The 19,873-nt window shown below is 45.5% G+C and overlaps 1 protein-coding gene across 2 annotated transcripts in view; it reads right to left on the bottom strand.

Annotated features, from left to right (window-relative positions):
• Positions 1-19,873, bottom strand: part of SLC37A1 (solute carrier family 37 member 1) — a 66,303-nt gene that overhangs the window by 33,228 nt on the left and 13,202 nt on the right. For both annotated transcript variants that reach the window (XM_063445514.1, XM_063445505.1), the window contains exons 2-8: positions 7,667-7,749; positions 7,388-7,469; positions 3,352-3,481; positions 2,663-2,741; positions 2,325-2,460; positions 1,936-2,012; positions 1,224-1,390 (exon numbers count right to left, since the gene is read on the bottom strand). In XM_063445514.1, coding sequence (XP_063301584.1) covers positions 1,224-1,390; positions 1,936-2,012; positions 2,325-2,460; positions 2,663-2,741; positions 3,352-3,481; positions 7,388-7,469; positions 7,667-7,722 — 727 coding nt within the window. In that variant the 5' untranslated portion in view covers positions 7,723-7,749. The remainder of the gene's footprint in view (positions 1-1,223; positions 1,391-1,935; positions 2,013-2,324; positions 2,461-2,662; positions 2,742-3,351; positions 3,482-7,387; positions 7,470-7,666; positions 7,750-19,873) is intronic.

Genomic DNA, 19,873 nt, shown 5'->3' with positions numbered 1-19,873 from the left:
TCATTACAGGGACATTTTTAGTTCCAAACCACTTCATCTTGTTGTTCTGAAGGCTGGAGTCCATGTGGGAAAGTTTTATCTTAAGGTGTTATATCATTTTACAACAGATTATCGCCAAATATTCTCTGCTAAGCCGCCATACTGAGCTGAGGAGGGCATCCATGAGAATGAGTCAGTGAGTAACAGAATAAATAAAGTAAAAAACTTCACCCAGAGACTCTAGCCCCTTTATTGAAATTAAGCTGTTTTGAGGGAAGTCCTTTTCACCCGAACACCTAGTTACCACTTTACCTACCATCCATCTCTGTACTAATTAAAGCCTTTTTAGTAGAATCCTACCAGAGGACATATGAAGGGGGGGACGCCGTGCTCCACGAACACAATCAACATTACACAAAAAGACTCGGAAAACTAGTAGTCAAGGATTCCGGTTAAATGTCGTTAATGCACTGGTTTAATAAATCACACAGTTGTTGGAGATGTTGGGGGGAGAGGCAATATTTCACAGTAATCCATTTACATATCCTTAATGGAAAAGCATTGTGCACACTCACAGCTTCACAATCTCCAGATCTCCCCTCATTCACACCACTGTCAAGTAAAACACAATACCAGCAATGACAGAAAAGAAGACTTCATTTGCCACATACAACGAGCTGACAATCATATTCTGCTCAATCACTGCAACCTTTCCTGAACACATCCACCGTTATCATGTTCCTCCAGACAAAGTACTACTGTAATTCTTCTCGAAATTCCTTTATGAGGTAGCTGGTTGCTTACCCCCACCCCCACTCCCCCATTATGAGGTACGGTTTCAAAATATTCAATAATGCTTTATGTAAATTAATTCTGGAAAAAATATTTTTTAAGTAAGCTTGATTAGTTGATTAGGCACTCCTCACATATTGGTAACTCACTTCTGATTTTCTTTGGGGACTGAGTGCATTGCTGGAAGAACACTATATCGGCTATTGCCTTCAGATTCTAAGAGGCAAGTAAACCGACCATGAAACAGAGCTTCTCAAAAATAGGTCAATAGACCATCAGACATAGCTTCTAAAAGTTAGGTCAACACACCAGGAGACATGACTTCTAAAAGTTAGGTCAACAGACCAGGAGACATGACTTCTAAAAGGTAGGTAAACAGACAATGAGAGAGAGCCTAATAAAAGGTGGGTGGGTGAACAGACTAACAAAAGTGTATATATTATTTTACTCACGCTCTATGAGAAACAGGAAGCACACTATTCCCATCACAGAGATAATGACACCAGGAACAAGGAAAGACATTCCCCAGCATGAAGACACCCAGAATCCAGCAATAAGAGATCCAAGAATGTTTCCCACTGATGTGTGTGAATTCCAGACTCCCATAATAAGCCCTCTCCTGCGGAGGCAATTTGTAAGATGTGGTTATTGGTCAATAATAATCAAGACAACCATTGTTTCCTACACTTCTCAGTATATATCACATACTCTCACTCTCTTGTAAGACCTATCTGCTGGTCATATCTCAGGATCTCTCTGGTAATCATCCGATAATCTCTCTGTATCTCCGGATCTCTGTCTTGGTGTTCATCCCATACTTTCCTTATCTCAGAATCTCTGTCCAGTGATCATCCCATGCTCTCTCCTTATCTGAGGATCTCTGTCTGGTGATCATCCCATGCTCTCTCCCTATCTCAGGATCCCCATTGAGTGATCATCCCATACTCTTTGTATCTCAGTCCGGTGATCATCCCATACTCTCTCTGTATCTCTGGATGTGTCTGGTGATCATCCCATACTCTCCCTCTATCTAAGGATCTGTTTGGCATTCAACCCATATTTTCTATCTCAGGATCTCTGTCTGGTGATCATCTCATACTCTTACCCTCTATCTCAGGATCATAGACCTCCATTTATTTGTCATTATTACATTAACCAACTCACCTTCCTTTTCCAAACCAGTTTCCAATACAAGTTACTACACTCGGCCAACCTGTAGTCTGAACTAAGCCATTTAGCACCTGAGTAGAGAGAAAACAGTAAGTAAACTGTGTTCCTGCAAGGACCATTTTGATTAAATTGGTGTCTGTCAGTGTATCGGGAGTCTATCCTGTGTCTGTCCAGTAACTGTCTGTCTGACAAGAGTCTGTATAGTTGACCAGTCCTTTGGTATATCCAGTCTCTGATTCCCTATCCGGTCTCTGTTTTTGATACCATGGGATGTGTTTGTGGTAATTTTGATCAGTTTAAATGTGTTACATTTTAATAACCACCTATTTCACAGTGATCTCATCGTGATTTTGCTGTAAAACCCATTAACCTGTGCCACTCACTTGGATAATGATGTAATAAGACAAGTTATGAATATTGTAAAAATAGCCAAAGCCAAAAAGAATAGTGAAGAATCCGCTGGCCACCATACCACAGGACAGGAAGTATCGAAGTGGTAATCGCTCACCAATCATCCCACTGAGGGCAAGAAAAGACAACCTGTTAGATCACATTATTAAGGAAGTTATTTACTAACAGTGCAATTGCAATTTAAATAGGTCACCGCATCCTTCTCCCCACTCCCATCTAGAGACATGTCCTCTCTTCCTCCCCTACATACAGACATCTCACCTCCCCTACCTATAGACATCTCCCCACTCCCTGCCCTAAACACAGTTACCTGAGAAACATGCCCACTGCATACGCACACAGGAAGGAATAGTCCAGGGCACCAAGAAGCTGTTTGTAATTTTTCTTATCTAAAAACAAACAAACAAACAAACAGGTCTAATCAGGTAAAATGGAAGCTTATATATTTGGGGAGTTGGGGAAGGGGGATATAAGGAGGCGGAGAGAGTGTGAAGAGATTTAAAGAGACAGGAGCAGTCATTGATCCTCTAAGGCAGGTCTTGGCACCCCAGACTACATCTACCCTGGTGCATTGTTAGCATTATAGCTGTAAGAGCATTATGGGGGATGTAGTCCACGACAGAGTGCTGAAGGTTACCTACCCCGCTGGAAGGAATTATAAATGTCCAGGCCACCCTAACTATTTTGGAGTGGATTTCTCGCTCTATGCAGACGCACTTTAAGGCGAGTGAGGACCAGGCAGATTAACCCCTTAAGGACCAAACTTCTGGAATAAAAAGGAATCATGACATGTCACACATGTCATGTGTCCTTAAGGGGTTAAGCAATTTGAGCTAATTAGTTTCAAAGTAGACTAAGTAAGATGAAAAGAATGGAGAATGAAGAAAGAAGAAAGGGGGTTATGAGAAAAGGATTAAACATATATCAACAGATGTCGCTAGAAGAAGATAAATAATGATAGTAAATATGATAAGACGTAATGGCTTCGATTGTAATTACCAAATGGCGCCCATCCACAGCGAGAGGCATTGTGAGATTGGTGTAGAGGCGAATGATCCAAAATCACAAACTCTTTATAGCTGAGAAGTTCTATTTCATTTGGTTCTGCGCAGTGCTTGTGCAGCTCACCCTGAAAAACAGTATGGCTCAGTATCCCCTAAAACACAAAAACTAGTATACATAGCTCTCACCACTTAGTATCCCCAGCTTGAACAGCTTAGTATCTCTAGAAACCTAGCTTTAACCACCTAGTATCCACACCTCTAACCACCTAGTATCCCCACCTCTAACCACCTAGTATCTCTAGAAACCTAGCGCTCACCAACTAGTATCCCCACCTCTAACCACCAAGTATCTCTAGAAACCTAGCCCTAATCACATAGAATCCCCGCCTCTAAGCACCTAGCATCCTCGCCTCTCATGACCCAGTAACCCCAGCTTGAATAGCTTAGTATCTTTAGAAACCTGGCTCTCACCACCTAGTATCCCCGCCTCTAAGCACCTAGTGTCCCCACCTCTAAGCACATAGCATCCCCCCCTCTAAGCACATCGCATCTCTAGAAACCTAGCTCTAACCATCCTCTAACCACCTAGTATCCCCACCTCTAACCACCTAGCATCAACAGCTCTAACAGCTTAGTATCTCTAGAAACTTAGCGCTCACCAACTAGTATCCCCAGCTCTAACCATTTAGTAACAATGCTTCAAACCACCTAGCATCCCCAGCTCTAACAGCTTAGTATTTCTAGAAACCAAGCTCTAACCACCTAGTATCCCTAACTCTAACTCTAACCAACTAGCATCCCCACCTCCAACATCTTAGTATCTCCAGAAGCCTAGCACTCAGCACTTCGTATCCCCAGCTCTAACCACCTAGAATCTCTGCCTCTAACCACCCAGTATCCCAACCTTGAACAGCTTAGTAGCTCTAGAAACCTAGCTCTAACCACCGAAAGTCCCCACCTCTAACGATCTAGTATCCCCAGCTCTAACCTACTAGCATCCCCAGCTCGAACAGCTTAGTATCTCTAGAAAAATAGTTCTAACCACCTAGTATTTCAGCCTCTAACAGCTTAGTATCTTTAGAAACCTAGATCTAACCACTAGGTCTTTCCGCCTCTCACCACCTAGGATCCCCAGCTCGAACAGCTTAGTATCTCTAGAAGCCTAGCTCTAACCACCTAGTCTCCCCACTTCTAACCACCTAGGATCCACAGCTCGAACAGCTTAGGATCTCTAGAAACCTAGCTCTAACCACCTAGCATCCCCGCCTCAAACCACCTAGCATCCCCGCCTCAAACCACCTAGCATCCCCGCCTCAAACCACCTAGCATCCCCGCCTCAAACCACCTAGCATCCCCGCCTCAAACCACCTAGCATCCCCGCCTCAAACCACCTAGCATCCCCGCCTCAAACCACCTAGCATCCCCGCCTCAAACCACCTAGCATCCCCGCCTCAAACCACCTAGCATCCCCGCCTCAAACCACCTAGCATCCCCGCCTCAAACCACCTAGCATCCCCGCCTCAAACCACCTAGCATCCCCGCCTCAAACCACCTAGCATCCCCGCCTCAAACCACCTAGCATCCCCGCCTCAAACCACCTAGCATCCCCGCCTCAAACCACCAAGCATCCCCGCCTCAAACCACCAAGCATCCCCGCCTCAAACCACCAAGCATCCCCGCCTCAAACCACCAAGCATCCCCGCCTCAAACCACCAAGCATCCCCGCCTCAAACCACCAAGCATCCCCGCCTCAAACCACCAAGCATCCCCGCCTCAAACCACCAAGCATCCTCGCCTCAAACCACCAAGCATCCCCTCCTCAAACCACCAAGCATCCCCGCCTCAAACCACCAAGCATCCCCTCCTCAAACCACCAAGCATCGCCGCCTCAAACCACCAAGCATTGCCGCCTCAAACAGCTTAGTATCTCTAGAAACTCAGCACTCACCAACTACTATCCCCAGCTCTAACCACCTAGTCTCCCTACTTCTAACCACCTAGGATCCCCAGCTCATAGAGATTGGCACTCACCAATTTGAATCCCTGCTTCTAACCACCTAGTATCTCTAGAAGCCTAGCTCTAACCACCTAGTCTCCCCACTTCTAACCACCTAGGATCCACAGCTCGAACAGCTTAGGATCTCTAGAAACCTAGCTCTAACCACCTAGCATCCCCGCCTCAAACCACCTAGCATCCCCGCCTCAAACCACCTAGCATCCCCGCCTCAAACCACCTAGCATCCCCGCCTCAAACCACCTAGCATCCCCGCCTCAAACCACCTAGCATCCCCGCCTCAAACCACCTAGCATCCCTGCCTCAAACCACCTAGCATCCCCGCCTCAAACCACCTAGCATCCCCGCCTCAAACCACCTAGCATCCCCGCCTCAAACCACCTAGCATCCCCGCCTCAAACCACCTAGCATCCCCGCCTCAAACCACCTAGCATCCCCGCCTCAAACCACCTAGCATCCCCGCCTCAAACCACCTAGCATCCCCGCCTCAAACCACCTAGCATCCCCGCCTCAAACCACCTAGCATCCCCGCCTCAAACCACCAAGCATCCCCGCCTCAAACCACCAAGCATCCCCGCCTCAAACCACCAAGCATCCCCGCCTCAAACCACCAAGCATCCCCGCCTCAAACCACCAAGCATCCCCGCCTCAAACCACCAAGCATCCCCGCCTCAAACCACCAAGCATCCCCGCCTCAAACCACCAAGCATCCCCGCCTCAAACCACCAAGCATCCTCGCCTCAAACCACCAAGCATCCTCGCCTCAAACCACCAAGCATCCCCTCCTCAAACCACCAAGCATCCCCTCCTCAAACCACCAAGCATCCCCGCCTCAAACCACCAAGCATCGCCGCCTCAAACCACCAAGCATTGCCGCCTCAAACAGCTTAGTATCTCTAGAAACTCAGCACTCACCAACTACTATCCCCAGCTCTAACCACCTAGTCTCCCTACTTCTAACCACCTAGGATCCCCAGCTCATAGAGATTGGCACTCACCAATTTGAATCCCTGCTTCTAACCACCTAGTATCTCTAGAAGCCTAGCTCTAACCACCTAGTCTCCCCACTTCTAACCACCTAGTCTCCCCACTTCTAACCACCTAGGATCCACAGCTCGAACAGCTTAGGATCTCTAGAAACCTAGCTCTAACCACCTAGCATCCCCGCCTCAAACCACCTAGCATCCCCGCCTCAAACCACCTAGCATCCCCGCCTCAAACCACCTAGCATCCCCGCCTCAAACCACCTAGCATCCCCGCCTCAAACCACCTAGCATCCCCGCCTCAAACCACCTAGCATCCCCGCCTCAAACCACCTAGCATCCCCGCCTCAAACCACCTAGCATCCCCGCCTCAAACCACCTAGCATCCCCGCCTCAAACCACCTAGCATCCCCGCCTCAAACCACCTAGCATCCCCGCCTCAAGCCACCTAGCATCCCCGCCTCAAACCACCTAGCACCCCCGCCTCAAACCACCTAGCACCCCCGCCTCAAACCACCTAGCACCCCCGCCTCAAACCACCTAGCACCCCCGCCTCAAACCACCTAGCACCCCCGCCTCAAACCACCTAGCACCCCCGCCTCAAACCACCTAGCACCCCCGCCTCAAACCACCTAGCACCCCCGCCTCAAACCACCTAGCCCCCCCGCCTCAAACCACCTAGCATCCCCGCCTCAAACCACCTAGCATCCCCGCCTCAAACCACCAAGCATCCCCGCCTCAAACCACCAAGCATCCCCGCCTCAAACAGCTTAGTATCTCTAGAAACTCAGCACTCACCAACTACTAGCCAGCTCTAGCCACCTAGTCTCCCTACTTCTAACCACCTAGGATCCCCAGCTCATAGAGATTGGCACTCACCAATTTGAATCCCTGCTTCTAACCACCTAGTATCTCTAGAAACCTAGCTCTCACCACCATAGTATCCCCAGCTCGAACAGCTTAGTATCTCTAGAAACCTAGCGCTCACCAACTAGTACTTCTGTTTTAGCAGTATTCAAATCCAGATATCTTACCTTGACAATAGTAATAGGTTTCCTTGAAAGATGGAAGCTGCAGTAGAGCAGGTATGTCAGAATCAGAACAAGGGCCCGAAACCTGCACCAGAGAATTTTGTTTGAAAGAAATCACAATCAGGACCATAAAACCAACCCGTTACATGTCAGGACATCCTGACCCACAGACTAACCCGTTACAGGTCAGGACATCCTGACCTGCAGACTAACCCATTACATGTCTGAAGTTTCAGATTTCTACCTTAACACCCTTGGTGACTTTTTCTGCATTCTACTTACCACTGGTCCCTGGAAAATGACAAGAATAGGCGGATTCCAGGAGGCAAAGCAGCCATTTAATGTCAACAATGAAACGGAGAGCCCTGTAGGTAGAAGGGAAACAGTATGGTTTGTATGAGCGATGTGGCTGATAGCCTCAGTTCACAGTGTACAAATTCGGTCTAGATCACTCCCCTGGCTCCCTTTGTGTCCACCTCCCCTCAACGTGTTTCCAACAAGCGCTTCTCTCTGCACTCTCTCCCGAATGTATAACAAACCGGAGTGCTTTAGACTGCTCAGCAGGACTGATCGGTGTTTCACGTGGAACTCCGGTTCGGCCACGCACTACACCCCGTCCTGTCGTAGTCATAAATGCTCTTAAAATCATATTAAATAAAAATATTAACTGACAACGATTTTTCCTTTTGCAGTCTTATACTAATGAAGAAAGGGGGCAGCAGGAATAATTTTAATTAAATAAATAAATAAAAAGAAAACAATGATGGGCAATGACGACCTACTCCTCTGGTCCATCCTGAGAAGAACAAAAACGTTCCCACACATCCAATCTGTAGTGCGAGTGACCGTCCAGTGTGAACAAAAACAGTGTGCCCTATCAACGTACAATTCTGCTCAAACGTTTACATACCCTGGCAGATATTATGCAATTTTTGCATTGATTTTGAAAATAAGACTAATCGTGCAAAAAAAATGTGTTTTATTGAAGGATAGTGATCGTATGAAGCCATTTATTATCACATAGTTGTTTGGCTCCTTTTTAAATCATAATGATAACAGAAATCACCCAAATGGCCCTGATCAGAAGTTTACATACCCTTGAATATTTGGTCTTGTAACAGACACACAAGGTGACACACAGGTTAAAATGGCAAATAAATGTTAATTTCTCACACCTGTCTGGCTTTGTAAATTGCAATTAGAAAAAGAAAAATAATAGGCGCTCGATATAGTAATCAGGCAGCAGCATACAAAACAAGGATTCCCCAACCTTGTGAGTGAATAATAGAGAAAGAAAGAGGGCGTATACCGCGCCTAGTAATTTATATACGCAGAAAATACATACATGTATCCTTGGATATTCCAATTAATCGTAACCTCGAAAAAGAATTAAGATAAAAAATAATAGTGCAATACAGTAAATTTTATCTTAAAAACAGGTAGTTATTAACTATGTACAGTCCACTCACATTGAGATGAGCTATAACAGAGCTCTGCTGTGAAGCGCTTGGACGGTACAATCCCCGTAATAAAAAGTAACTTTAAAAGTTTTACTTTTATCACCTATTATTTTGTTTGTTTATATTAAAGTATACTTTTAAAGTTACTTTTTATATTAACTATTTTTTATTTCCTGGTATCCTGTATATCCTTGGTGGGGATTATACCACCTAAGCTGTTTACACTAGAGCAGGTCACATGCTCTGGAAAGTGTAAGTACAATACTATTTATTATCTATTATATTATTGGTACTTACTTCACCATATTGCTGCTATCTTTCTTTTATACCAACTACGCCCTGAGAACATCTGGGGCAACTACTACAAATCCAAAGACGGGGATTGTACCGTCCAAGCGCTTCACAGCAGAGCTCTGTTATAGCTCATCTCAATGTGAGTGGACTGTACATAGTTACTAACTACCTGTTTTTAAGATAAAAAATAATAGTGCAATACAGTAAATTTTATCTTAATTCTTTTTCGAGGTTACGATTAATTGGAATATCCAAGGATACATGTATGTATTTTCTGCGTAAATTGCAATTAGTGTCTGTGTATAAATAGTCAAGGAATTTGTTAGCTCTGAGCAGGCTAGATACTGAGCCATGGGGAGCAGAAAAGAACTGTCAAAAAATCTGTGTAACAAGGTAATGGAATTTTATAAAGATGGAAATAGATATGAAAAGATATCCAAAGCCTTGAAAATGCAAGTCAGTACTGTTCAATCACTTATTAGGAAGTAGAAAATTCGGGGATCTCTTGAAACCAAGCCAAGGTCAGGTAGACCAAGAAAGATTTCAGCCACAACTGCCAAAAGAATTGTTCCGGATACAAAGAAAAACCCACAGGTAACCTCAGGACAAATACAGGCTGTGACAAAACTAGCCACTTTAACCCCTTAAGGACCAAACTTCTGGAATAAAAGGGAATCATGACGTGTCAGACATGTCATGTGTCCTTAAGGGGTTAATGTGCAAAGACTATGTTAATTCGTTTAATTTGACTTCACGAACAGAACATGGACAAATATACAAAATACTGAATGAAGTACCACACAAGGGAGTCGTGTGTCTCCAATTAAGAACTGGCAACATAGAGAAACTGCAAACACCTAATGGTTGAATGGGTGGTCGTCGTTCGTATGACCGAACATGTGGCGGTGGCCATCTTGGCGCATGAACACCCAGCGGTGTTTGGTCGTCGAGTGCATGGAACTAAAATCGTCCCCTCGACCTCCTAACACCGCTGGACTTCCATAATGTTCGTACAGATACTTCCATTCATTCAAATTGAGCGGTGTTCGCCTAAAGGAAATCACCGACCTTCAGACACACGACTACCCAGTATATAAATATGTACGTTTGTCTGTTCATCCGTATGAACTCCTGAAAGAAGACCGGTCAAAGCCTGCAATTGTCTGGAACTGCTTTGGGAGTCCCTCCTCGTGGCTGACCGGTCCATAACTTCACTCGAATGGCTTTTCTATTCTAACGAACGGATCTGAGCGGTATTTCAATAGATTGGGCGCTCAGATTCCAGCTAACTAGTGAAGTGTCTTTCGTGGAGTTCGGATAAATATTATATGAATTATTATGTTTTAACCAATATTGTGTAATTTTCTGTACGGAGAGATAATTTAATTAAAGGTGTGCTCTTACGCAATTATCTCTCCAGTACAGAAAAGGATTATGGGAAATGCTACTGTACACTCAGTTTTCCACAAGGTCCACCCCTGGAATGTCATTAAGGAAACCCCTTGTATGGTGATTTGAATAAAACTGGCTGTGGTTCATTAAAAGTTCAGTTGACTCCCAAAACTGTGTTTCGTCCAGTTGTTGGGGAATGGGATTGGAATTACTACGCTACCCTTTATTTATATGCTGACTACATCTACCAGCGGAGATATTGCAATTTACACTTCTACTCCGCTACACAGGCTGCTCTGGAAAAAGATGGTGTGGTTGTTTCAAGGGGCACAATACTATACTACTTGAACAAAAATTAGCTAAATGGTCGAGTTGCCAGAAAGAAGCCTTAACTGCACCAATGCAAAAAAGCCTGGTTACACTATGCCTACCAACACCTTGACACACCTCACAGCTTCAGCACACTGTGATTTGGAGTGACAAAACCAAAATAGAGCTTTATGGTCGAAACCATAAGCGTTATGTTTGGAGAAGGGTCACTTCCATCCCCACTATGAAGCATGGTGGTGGCTCACTGATTTTTTTGGGGAGGTGAGTTCTAAAGACACAGAGAATCTTCTAAAAATTAATGGCAAGATAAATGCAGCATGTTATCAGAAAATACTGGCAGACAATTTGCATTATTCTGCACGAAGGCTACGCATGGGATGCTCTTGGACTTTCCAGCATGAGAATGACCTTAAGCATGTGCCTGCTGTCAAATAGTCGGGATTAGTTATTTCTTTAAACTTTCAGACTAGCACAGGAACCGATAGACCCACTAGTGGGCGGTTTGGGATTTCAGGAGGGCAGAAAACGCCCAGTGGGCCTTGATGGCCATGATGGCCATGAACCAAGGGGGATCCTTTCATCTCCCCTGCCGGCCTATGCAAAGCCTTGCTTTAACCCCTCCCAGTTCAGGAGATCTCCCTCACCGGCCGGCTGGCCGGCACTTAGTTCCAGCAGAGGGGGGGGGAGGGGGAGGGGCCTTGGAGGCTCTGTGTTCGTCCCGCAACCAGGTTGGTTGGAGCGTTGCAGCACATGGCCACGTTCCAATACAGTGGTGTGCTTGCAGGAGGACAGAAGAGTCAGCCTGCAGCCAAAGGAGCTGCAGGCTACAGTGAACATGGGCTTGCCACATTATGGGCTGGGCTTGCAGCATTATACCACCTGGGCTTGCAGCATTATGTCCCTCCTCCCTGGTAAACCTACACACAGTATAGACCCTGTGCACTTATTACACAGAAACACACACTACACCCTTATACACACATACTGCATCTCACACACACATATATATATATATATATATATATATTTTTTAGTACATATATTAAAAAAAATAAAAACCTTTCTAAAAATAAAAAAATACAAATCGCACTCGTGTTATTAAATTACTTACTGCGGCACTGGTGGGCGGTAAGGAAATGTTACCATCAACAAAGATACAAAAGTGGGCGGTAGGTGTTAAAAAGGTTGACTACCCCTGCTCTAATCTGTAGTGAGTATACATTTTACAATCTATGTAGATCATTACAAGGGTTAATTTTTATTGTTTTTAATAAAAGTTACATTTTAGGAACGCCTAAAACAAATTTTATAACATGACAGGAGGCTTCGTATTTGCTTAAGACTTTCTTTACTAAAGCTTCACAGCAGCACTTAGTAACAAGGTAACCAATCAGAAAAAAGATAACATGGTATAAAAGTCCCTCCCTGTGACGTCACTTACTCTTTCTTTGCTGCTTCACACCAGTACAGGTCAGAGTGCCACTGTCTCCTACTTTTCTGTGGTTTTCTGTGGTTTATTCTTTATTCTTTATTCCTTATTTTTTACCTGTTTCTGTCACAATTTCACTTTAAATATGGTTTCTTATTCATAGGTTTCGTTTCCTACCCTAGCTTATTTTTTTCCCTAAGTTTCTTTTAACTTAGTTCTTATTACCACCTTATTTTTCTTTCCTCATTCTACAGTTCCATTTCTGTTGTGTATCTATTGAATGTATTAAATTAATAATTTTTTTAAAACATTTACCATTTTAACGGTCCGGGTTGCGGTCGGCATATTTTGCCCCGTTTTCCCGGGCTTTCTGGGCCGTGGAGAACGCCTCCAGCGGCCCCGAGTGCGCACGGCGGCCATCTTGGATCTCGCGCACCTCTGCGAGATCCAAACGGCCGCTTCTCTTCTTTGTGCGCATGAGCACGATCGCGGCGGCCATTTTCTTGGAGCCGCGATCGGAGCCCAAATAGCCGCACGGCGGCCATTTTAACTGCACTTCGGCAGTATATTAATTTCTAACAAAGAAATATATATATTTTACACTGCTAATTTTCAGATAATAATAATAATATTACCTCTGAGTAGGTTTGATTTCACTCCCCTTGGAAATATTTCACTCTGTAATTCAGTTTGATGAGTTACTGGCTTATACTACTCCCCCTGGTGGTGAATGGGAAGTACTACTTGGAACCAAATATTGATATTTCGAATTCATATTAAACAACTCAATACCGTTGTTGGGATTACCCCATTACCATTCAGCCTGAGTTTCATCACATTAATACTGAATTATTTTCAGGGTAAATCCCTAAATATATTTATGATTGCTGTTATGATATACAGCCCATGATTGGCCCGCTTTGTCTGTGCCGCCATACCTCTATACGGGTTTGAAACATTACTGCCGGAGGTTATTAAGACTGGGTGACCCCCAGCTACAGCTTGCACGGTTTTAAAACATTTTAATAAAGTTTTGTGTTATTTCGGACGGCCTCAATACATTCTAATGCTGGCCTATTCTGCCCCATAGGTATCATCACTATTGCTATGGAGGCTTCAATCCAAGACCAAAACTTACAAGCTGTTATAAATGCGGCTGTTGCCGCTTCACTGGAAAAGGCCCTGGCTCGGGTGCTGCCCATTGAGCCTAAAGATCCAAAAACTTCTGAGCCCCCGCCTTCTGAGGAAGAGGCGGATGATTCAGATTCCACAAGAAGGAACCCTTCCAAACCCAATAAAAGATATTGGAAAGGGGATGGGCCAGAACCCCTCAAACGCAAGGGGAAAGAACCGGCAAAACGCCCGAAACAGACTGACACCAAAACTAAACATCCCGTGCAACCTACTCTGTCAGAGGAAGAGGACGACTCCTTTGATTTACACCCCTTGGCCATCCTAGATGAATGGCAAGCCGACCACTCTTCTGAAGATGAAGAAGACTGGCCTGTGGCTTCTTTTAAAGGGGCACCTTTCCCTCAAGATTTTAATAGAGATCTCACAACAGAGGATTCTGTACCCGAACAGAACCCTTCGGAAGACGCCGAAACCTTTATGGATACACTGGGTCAACCCCTATTTGACCCACGGCATATCAGATATCCTCGGTCTTCTGAATGGTCACTCCCATTTCATCTCTCCCAATATATCCATTTCTGGATCAGGAGACCACTAGACCGGGAGGTCCGCAAGCGCCTAAGAGCTGAATGCCCTAGGCCGACTTTGCCGGACAAGGTTGCCATGACCCCGGAGTTCGATCCTATGCTCTGCACGTACCTAGCCAGAACTGGCCGTGACCCTGAAAAGGGCATCGAGCGCAGCCTACGCCTCACCCAGGACAAGATGTTGGATGTCCTGGGGCCCCTGGCAAGAATTCTACTATTGGCTGATGAAGCCCTCACTAACGAGGGCCCCTTAGACCCATCGGTTATAAGAGAATGGGCACTACGCTCCATTTGCCTGCTGGGCAATGCAAATACTTCCCTATGTACGGAGCGTAGAAAAGCAGTGCTGCTGCGTATGGATGCCAAACTAACCGATCTGGGTACCAAAGAATTGGGCCCCAAGGCTAAGGGTCTATTATTTGGAGAACCCTATATCAAAGAGTTACACAAGCATGTAAACTTATACACTACTTTGAACAAAGCACAATCATCCATGAAAAGAGTATTCCACCAACAACCCTCACGGGTTTTTGGAAGGGCTGGCCGTTCAAGGGGTCGTACAGTCAGCCGCTTCTGGGCCACAGGCCAACGACAACGACCCCCCACCTCATCCTTCTTCCCCAACTACCAGTCAAGGGGTTTCTACACCCAAAGAGCAGACAGGGGAAGAGGAAGCAGAGCCCGTGGACGCAACAGATACCCTACAGGTGAGATTTCCTACCTTTCACCTTACTACGGTTTATCATGCGGGCAGGTTATTACATTGTATAGATATGTGGAAGACGCTGTCTTCAGATACCTGGGTTCTAAACACAGTTCGGGGTTATTTGATAGAATTTTATTCTCTCCCTACTCAAACAGGTTTTCCCCATTACCCGATAATGTCAAGAGCTCAAACCACACTCCTCGATTCGGAACTACGTTCCTTACTGACAAAAGGAGCTATTCAACCAGCTCCAAACGACAAAGGCTTTCTAAGTTCCATCTTCCTAGTCAAGAAGAAATCAGGGGAATTTCGCCCAGTAATCAACCTTCGCCAGTTGAATACTTTCGTGATATACAGGCACTTCAAAATGGAAGGGATTCATCTCCTCAGAGACATCCTCCGACCAGGCGATTGGTTCACCAGACTCGACCTCAAGGATGCTTACCTCTCCGTACCGGTACATACATCCAGCCGACGTTTTCTCCGCTTTCTCTGGCACCACCGGGTCTTCCAATTCACCTGCCTTCCATTCGGCCTGAGTTCCGCTCCATGGTGCTTCACCAAACTACTCAAACCAGTCACCGCACATCTTCGAGCAAGAGGCATTCGCTGCCTAATCTACCTCGACGACCTTTTACTACTCTGCGACGACGCATCCAGCATACAGTCACAAACGAACTACGCATCTTCATTGATCGAATCTTTGGGATTCGTTATCAACAAGGCGAAATCCTCACTGACTCCATCCCAAATCATTCAATTTCTCGGCTTCGAGATCGACTCCTCTACCTGTGTGCTCCGCCTACCTCAAACCAAACTAACTGCGATCAGGAAGGAACTACGCAAGACGCTTCGACGAGCGGATATACCTCTCCGAGGTTTAGCTCGGATTGTAGGCCTACTTTCGGCTTCCATTCAGGCGATCTACCCAGGTCCCCTCCACTATCGGGCCATGCAACGCCTGAAGGCTCAGTTCCTCCAGACCCATCCATCATACGACCAGAGGGTCCCGATCACTACCGAGGTGAGGGAGGAACTCAACTGGTGGCTCCGCCACATGTCTGCCTGGAATGGCAAAGCAATTTTCGGCCCCACTCCAGACTTTGTGGTGGAATCAGACGCGAGCCTCCAAGGCTGGGGCGCAACTTGTCATGCAACTTCCACCGGGGGACCATGGACTGCGGCGGAACACTCTCTCCACATCAATTGTCTGGAGTTAATTGCAGGCTCGTTCGCAATCCGCAGTCTGGCCAACCACCTCTCAGACTGCTGCATCCTCCTTCGAATGGACAATATCTCAGCTGTCCAATACATCAACAAACTAGGAGGGGCCAGATCTCGTACCCTATCCGAAGTGACAAAGGACATCTACAATTTTTGTTTCCAACGCAACATAACAATTCGAGCAGAATATCTCCCGGGAGAGACGAACATTACGGCGGATTGGTTCTCCCGACATTGGAGGGACGTCAGCGACTGGCGCCTGCACAAATCAGTTTTCTTCCGCATCTCCAAGCTCAGAGGACCGTTTACTCTGGACCTTTTCGCCTCCCGAACGAATTTTCAAGTCCCACATTTCTTCAGCTGGCTACCAGACCCAGAATGCTCGGCGGTAGACGCCTTCCTTCAAAAGTGGCCGACTACGGGAGCCTACGCTTTCCCTCCTTTCGCAATGATCCCGAGAGTCCTTCTCCAGATTCGCAGACAACAAGTCACGCTGGTACTACTCACCCCGCTCTGGCAGGGCCAAGCATGGTTCCCAGATCTCCTGGACCTATCCTGCCAACATCCCCTCCTTCTACCTCCATGGCTCAACCTGCTAGAGGACCCTCAAGGGAACCCTCATCCGATGATAATTCAGGGCCACCTCCAACTAGTGGCTTGGACTCTTTCAGGGGATCCTGGAATTTCGGAGAATTATCGCAGAGAGCTAAGGAACTCCTCTGGGATTCTTGGGCGCCTGGAACCAGAAGATGCTACCTTTCCTCCTGGGGTGCTTGGTGCAATTGGTGCCTGGAACGGAATACCGATCCCCTTACAGCCCCTAGACAGTTCATTTTGAATTTCCTCTCACATCTGTTCGACTTAGGCCGCTCATACCGTTCCATCAACGTTGCCCGGTCAGCAATCTCAGCGGCCCACGTACCTTTAGATGGAGCTCCAGTTGGCCAGGACCCATTGGTTTGTAGACTATTGCGGGGCATTAAACTAGCTCGCCCCCCAACTCCGAAATACTCCCATCTATGGGACGTTAATGTCATGATTCGCTTCCTTGAAGCTTGGCCGAACAACGAAGATCTAACCCTACGTCAACTCTCAGCAAAATTCACTCTGTTGCTTTGCCTAATCTCCTTCCGAAGAGTATCAGACGTTCGAGCATTTGACCATAACGCTATCAACTTCTCACCAGAAGGTGTCACCTTTTCCGTGTCCAGACGGACAAAATCAAACTCCTCTTCAGTATTTTACCCTTATTTCCCTAACCATCCAAAAGTGTGTGTGGTCTCGCTTCTCTCTCGTTATTTATCAGTCACCTCCTCTCTACGTTCAACCTCCTCCAACCAGCTATTAATCTCATACGTCCGACCCCATCATCCTGTATCAACCACAACCCTTGCCAGATGGCTTAGGTGGTTGCTCTCCCTGGCCGGGATTGAAACTTCCTTCGGAGCCCACTCCATCAGGGGTGCAGCGGCATCGGGAGCATTCAACGCTGGAGCCTCCCTTCGGGACATCCTTCGCTCAGCAGACTGGTCCAGGGAACAGACGTTCCGCAACTTCTACTTTCGTCCAGCTGTGCACGCTTCCTTAGCCCTCCTGGGGGAGCGTTAAAACAGCAAATACGAAGCCTCCTGTCATGTTATAAAATTGTAGATTATGCTAGCTTTAGTGTACTGATAATCTTAATTTTATTAATGACAGGAGGCGAGTATTTCCCACCCATTCACCTTCGTTTTCTTCCCCCCCTTGGGTCGCCTCTTTAGGTAAGTTTATCTCAGATTAGAGTAACACGCTATTGTATATTCTACCAGGAGGGGCTAAGAATTTCTCTCCATGGCTGTATAAATTAACACTTTAGGGGAGGTGGTCTATTATATATGATTTTTCTAATTACTGGACACCATAATTTTAGAAGTCCAATTCTCGGATTAATCCTTGGTTTCGACTCTGCTCTTTCGTTTCAGCGTAAAGCCCCTCAAGAGGACAAGTTTAGTTGCTGTTTCATCTCAAGCATCATCTCAGCTCTCCTAGAAGTCATGTTTTCGTTCCTGTTCCCTCTCAAGCATCTACTTTCTCGTCTGGCATTCCGGATTTCTTATCGGTTCCCTTACAGTTTCCCGTTCCTTTGGTTCGCAGCCAGAAAGAGGAAGTGACGTCACAGGGAGGGACTTTTATACCATGTTATCTTTTTTCTGATTGGTTACCTTGTTACTAAGTAAAAAAGTGCTGCTGTGAAGCTTAAGTAAAGAAAGTCTTAAGCAAATACTCGCCTCCTGTCATTAATAAAATTAAGATTATCAGTACACTAAAGCTAGCATAATCTACAATTTTCGCCTTTAAAAATGATACATACATTACCAAGGGTATGCAAACGTTTGAGCACAACAACTGTATACCAACTGCGTCGGCGTGGTAACAAGCTTAGGCACACTGCCACACTCAGCCAGGCGACACCACAACCATTAAACCACTTTGAAACACCACCATCACCACGTTAGAATACTTCTAGAAATTTAGAAGAAAGATTTAGAAGCAATTTACGTCTACAGTTTATAATGCTTGATCCCCCAGGGGAGGAATGAATGAAGAGTCAATCACAAAGCCCCCAACGTCAAGGCTCCCTTGATAAAGGCTTCCCTTGATAAAGGCTTCTTGCCGAAACGTTGGGGGCTTTTTGATTGACTTTGTCCCTGCTTCTCACTAGGTCTGGTATGGTTTTGGGATTATTTTATATGTTGTATCTTTTTGGGGGGTTTGGATTGTACTAGCATTATATTTGTTTGCTTATGTTACAGATTTTTTTTGTTCATTTACATATTACGCATTTTGCGTTTATATATGACCAGAATATTTTCTGGTAGATTTTTTACAGCATTATGACTTTGTATCTTTTGCTTCATATTTAAAGAGATATTCCTATAGTACCGTATGTACCCATGTAATAAAGATTTTTATTTTAAAGCATAGGAATAAACACAAATATAGGGGATGACTGTGACGAGACCAATCTCGCCACTGTGCATTGGAGGAGCCTGGTTACCTGCCTGCTGCCTTTTGACTATGGACCTGCATTTAAATACTTTATTTTCCTATGCAGAAAGGTCTATTCATGTATTTCTGCCCTGGCGTTCGGTTGATTCTCTGATTTACTGAATTAACTAATTTAACCCAGATAACTATGCCATGGAGCTTATTCGTGTAATAAAAGACTTTGGTTACATGGCAATTGAACTGTATGTGTGCGGTCTGATCGCCATTCAGTAATAATGTGCGCTCAGACCTAAGCTATCTGGGGATATGTTGCATGTCTGTATTTTATGTAATATATGTAACCTTGTGTATTTTATTGTATTTTACTGTCTTTTTACTGCCAAACAAAGTAACCCAGGCTTTATCCCATACTACGGCAATAAAACGCAAATTGGAAAAGTCAACAAAATGAAAACAAAGGCCAGGTGTCCCAGATCCTGGAGACACGCTCAGAGCTGGAACGGAGCCACGTATCTCACAAGATGGACTTTGCTGAGGATTGTGGGGAATGGGTGGGTGTGAGGGCGATAGGCCCGGGGACACAGAGATGATGGGTTGGATCCAAGTATCTCACAAGACTGACCTTGCTGAGGATTGTGGAGGATGAGTGGGTGTGAGGGCGATAGGCCACAGAGAAGATGGGACGGTGGATATTTTTACAATGTATTGGGAGCTGGACAGGAAATGGAGGGATGTGCTTTAATAAACTTAATTAAAATAAAACCTTATAAGTACACCTCAAAAAAACAGAGCAAACAATGAGTGAATAAAACTGTATTTACAAACAAAGTGTGCAGCGAGTGACTAAAAGGACTTGGTTAGGCTGGAAGCATTAAAGGGACACTATAGGCAACCAGACCAGGTATGAAGTGGTCTGGGTGCAGTGTCCCTATTGCCCTTAGTGCT

This window comes from Pelobates fuscus, chromosome 1 (assembly GCF_036172605.1).
Source record: "Pelobates fuscus isolate aPelFus1 chromosome 1, aPelFus1.pri, whole genome shotgun sequence".
Taxonomy (NCBI): Eukaryota; Metazoa; Chordata; class Amphibia; order Anura; family Pelobatidae; genus Pelobates; species Pelobates fuscus.
This window is presented reverse-complemented; position numbering and strand designations above follow the sequence as displayed.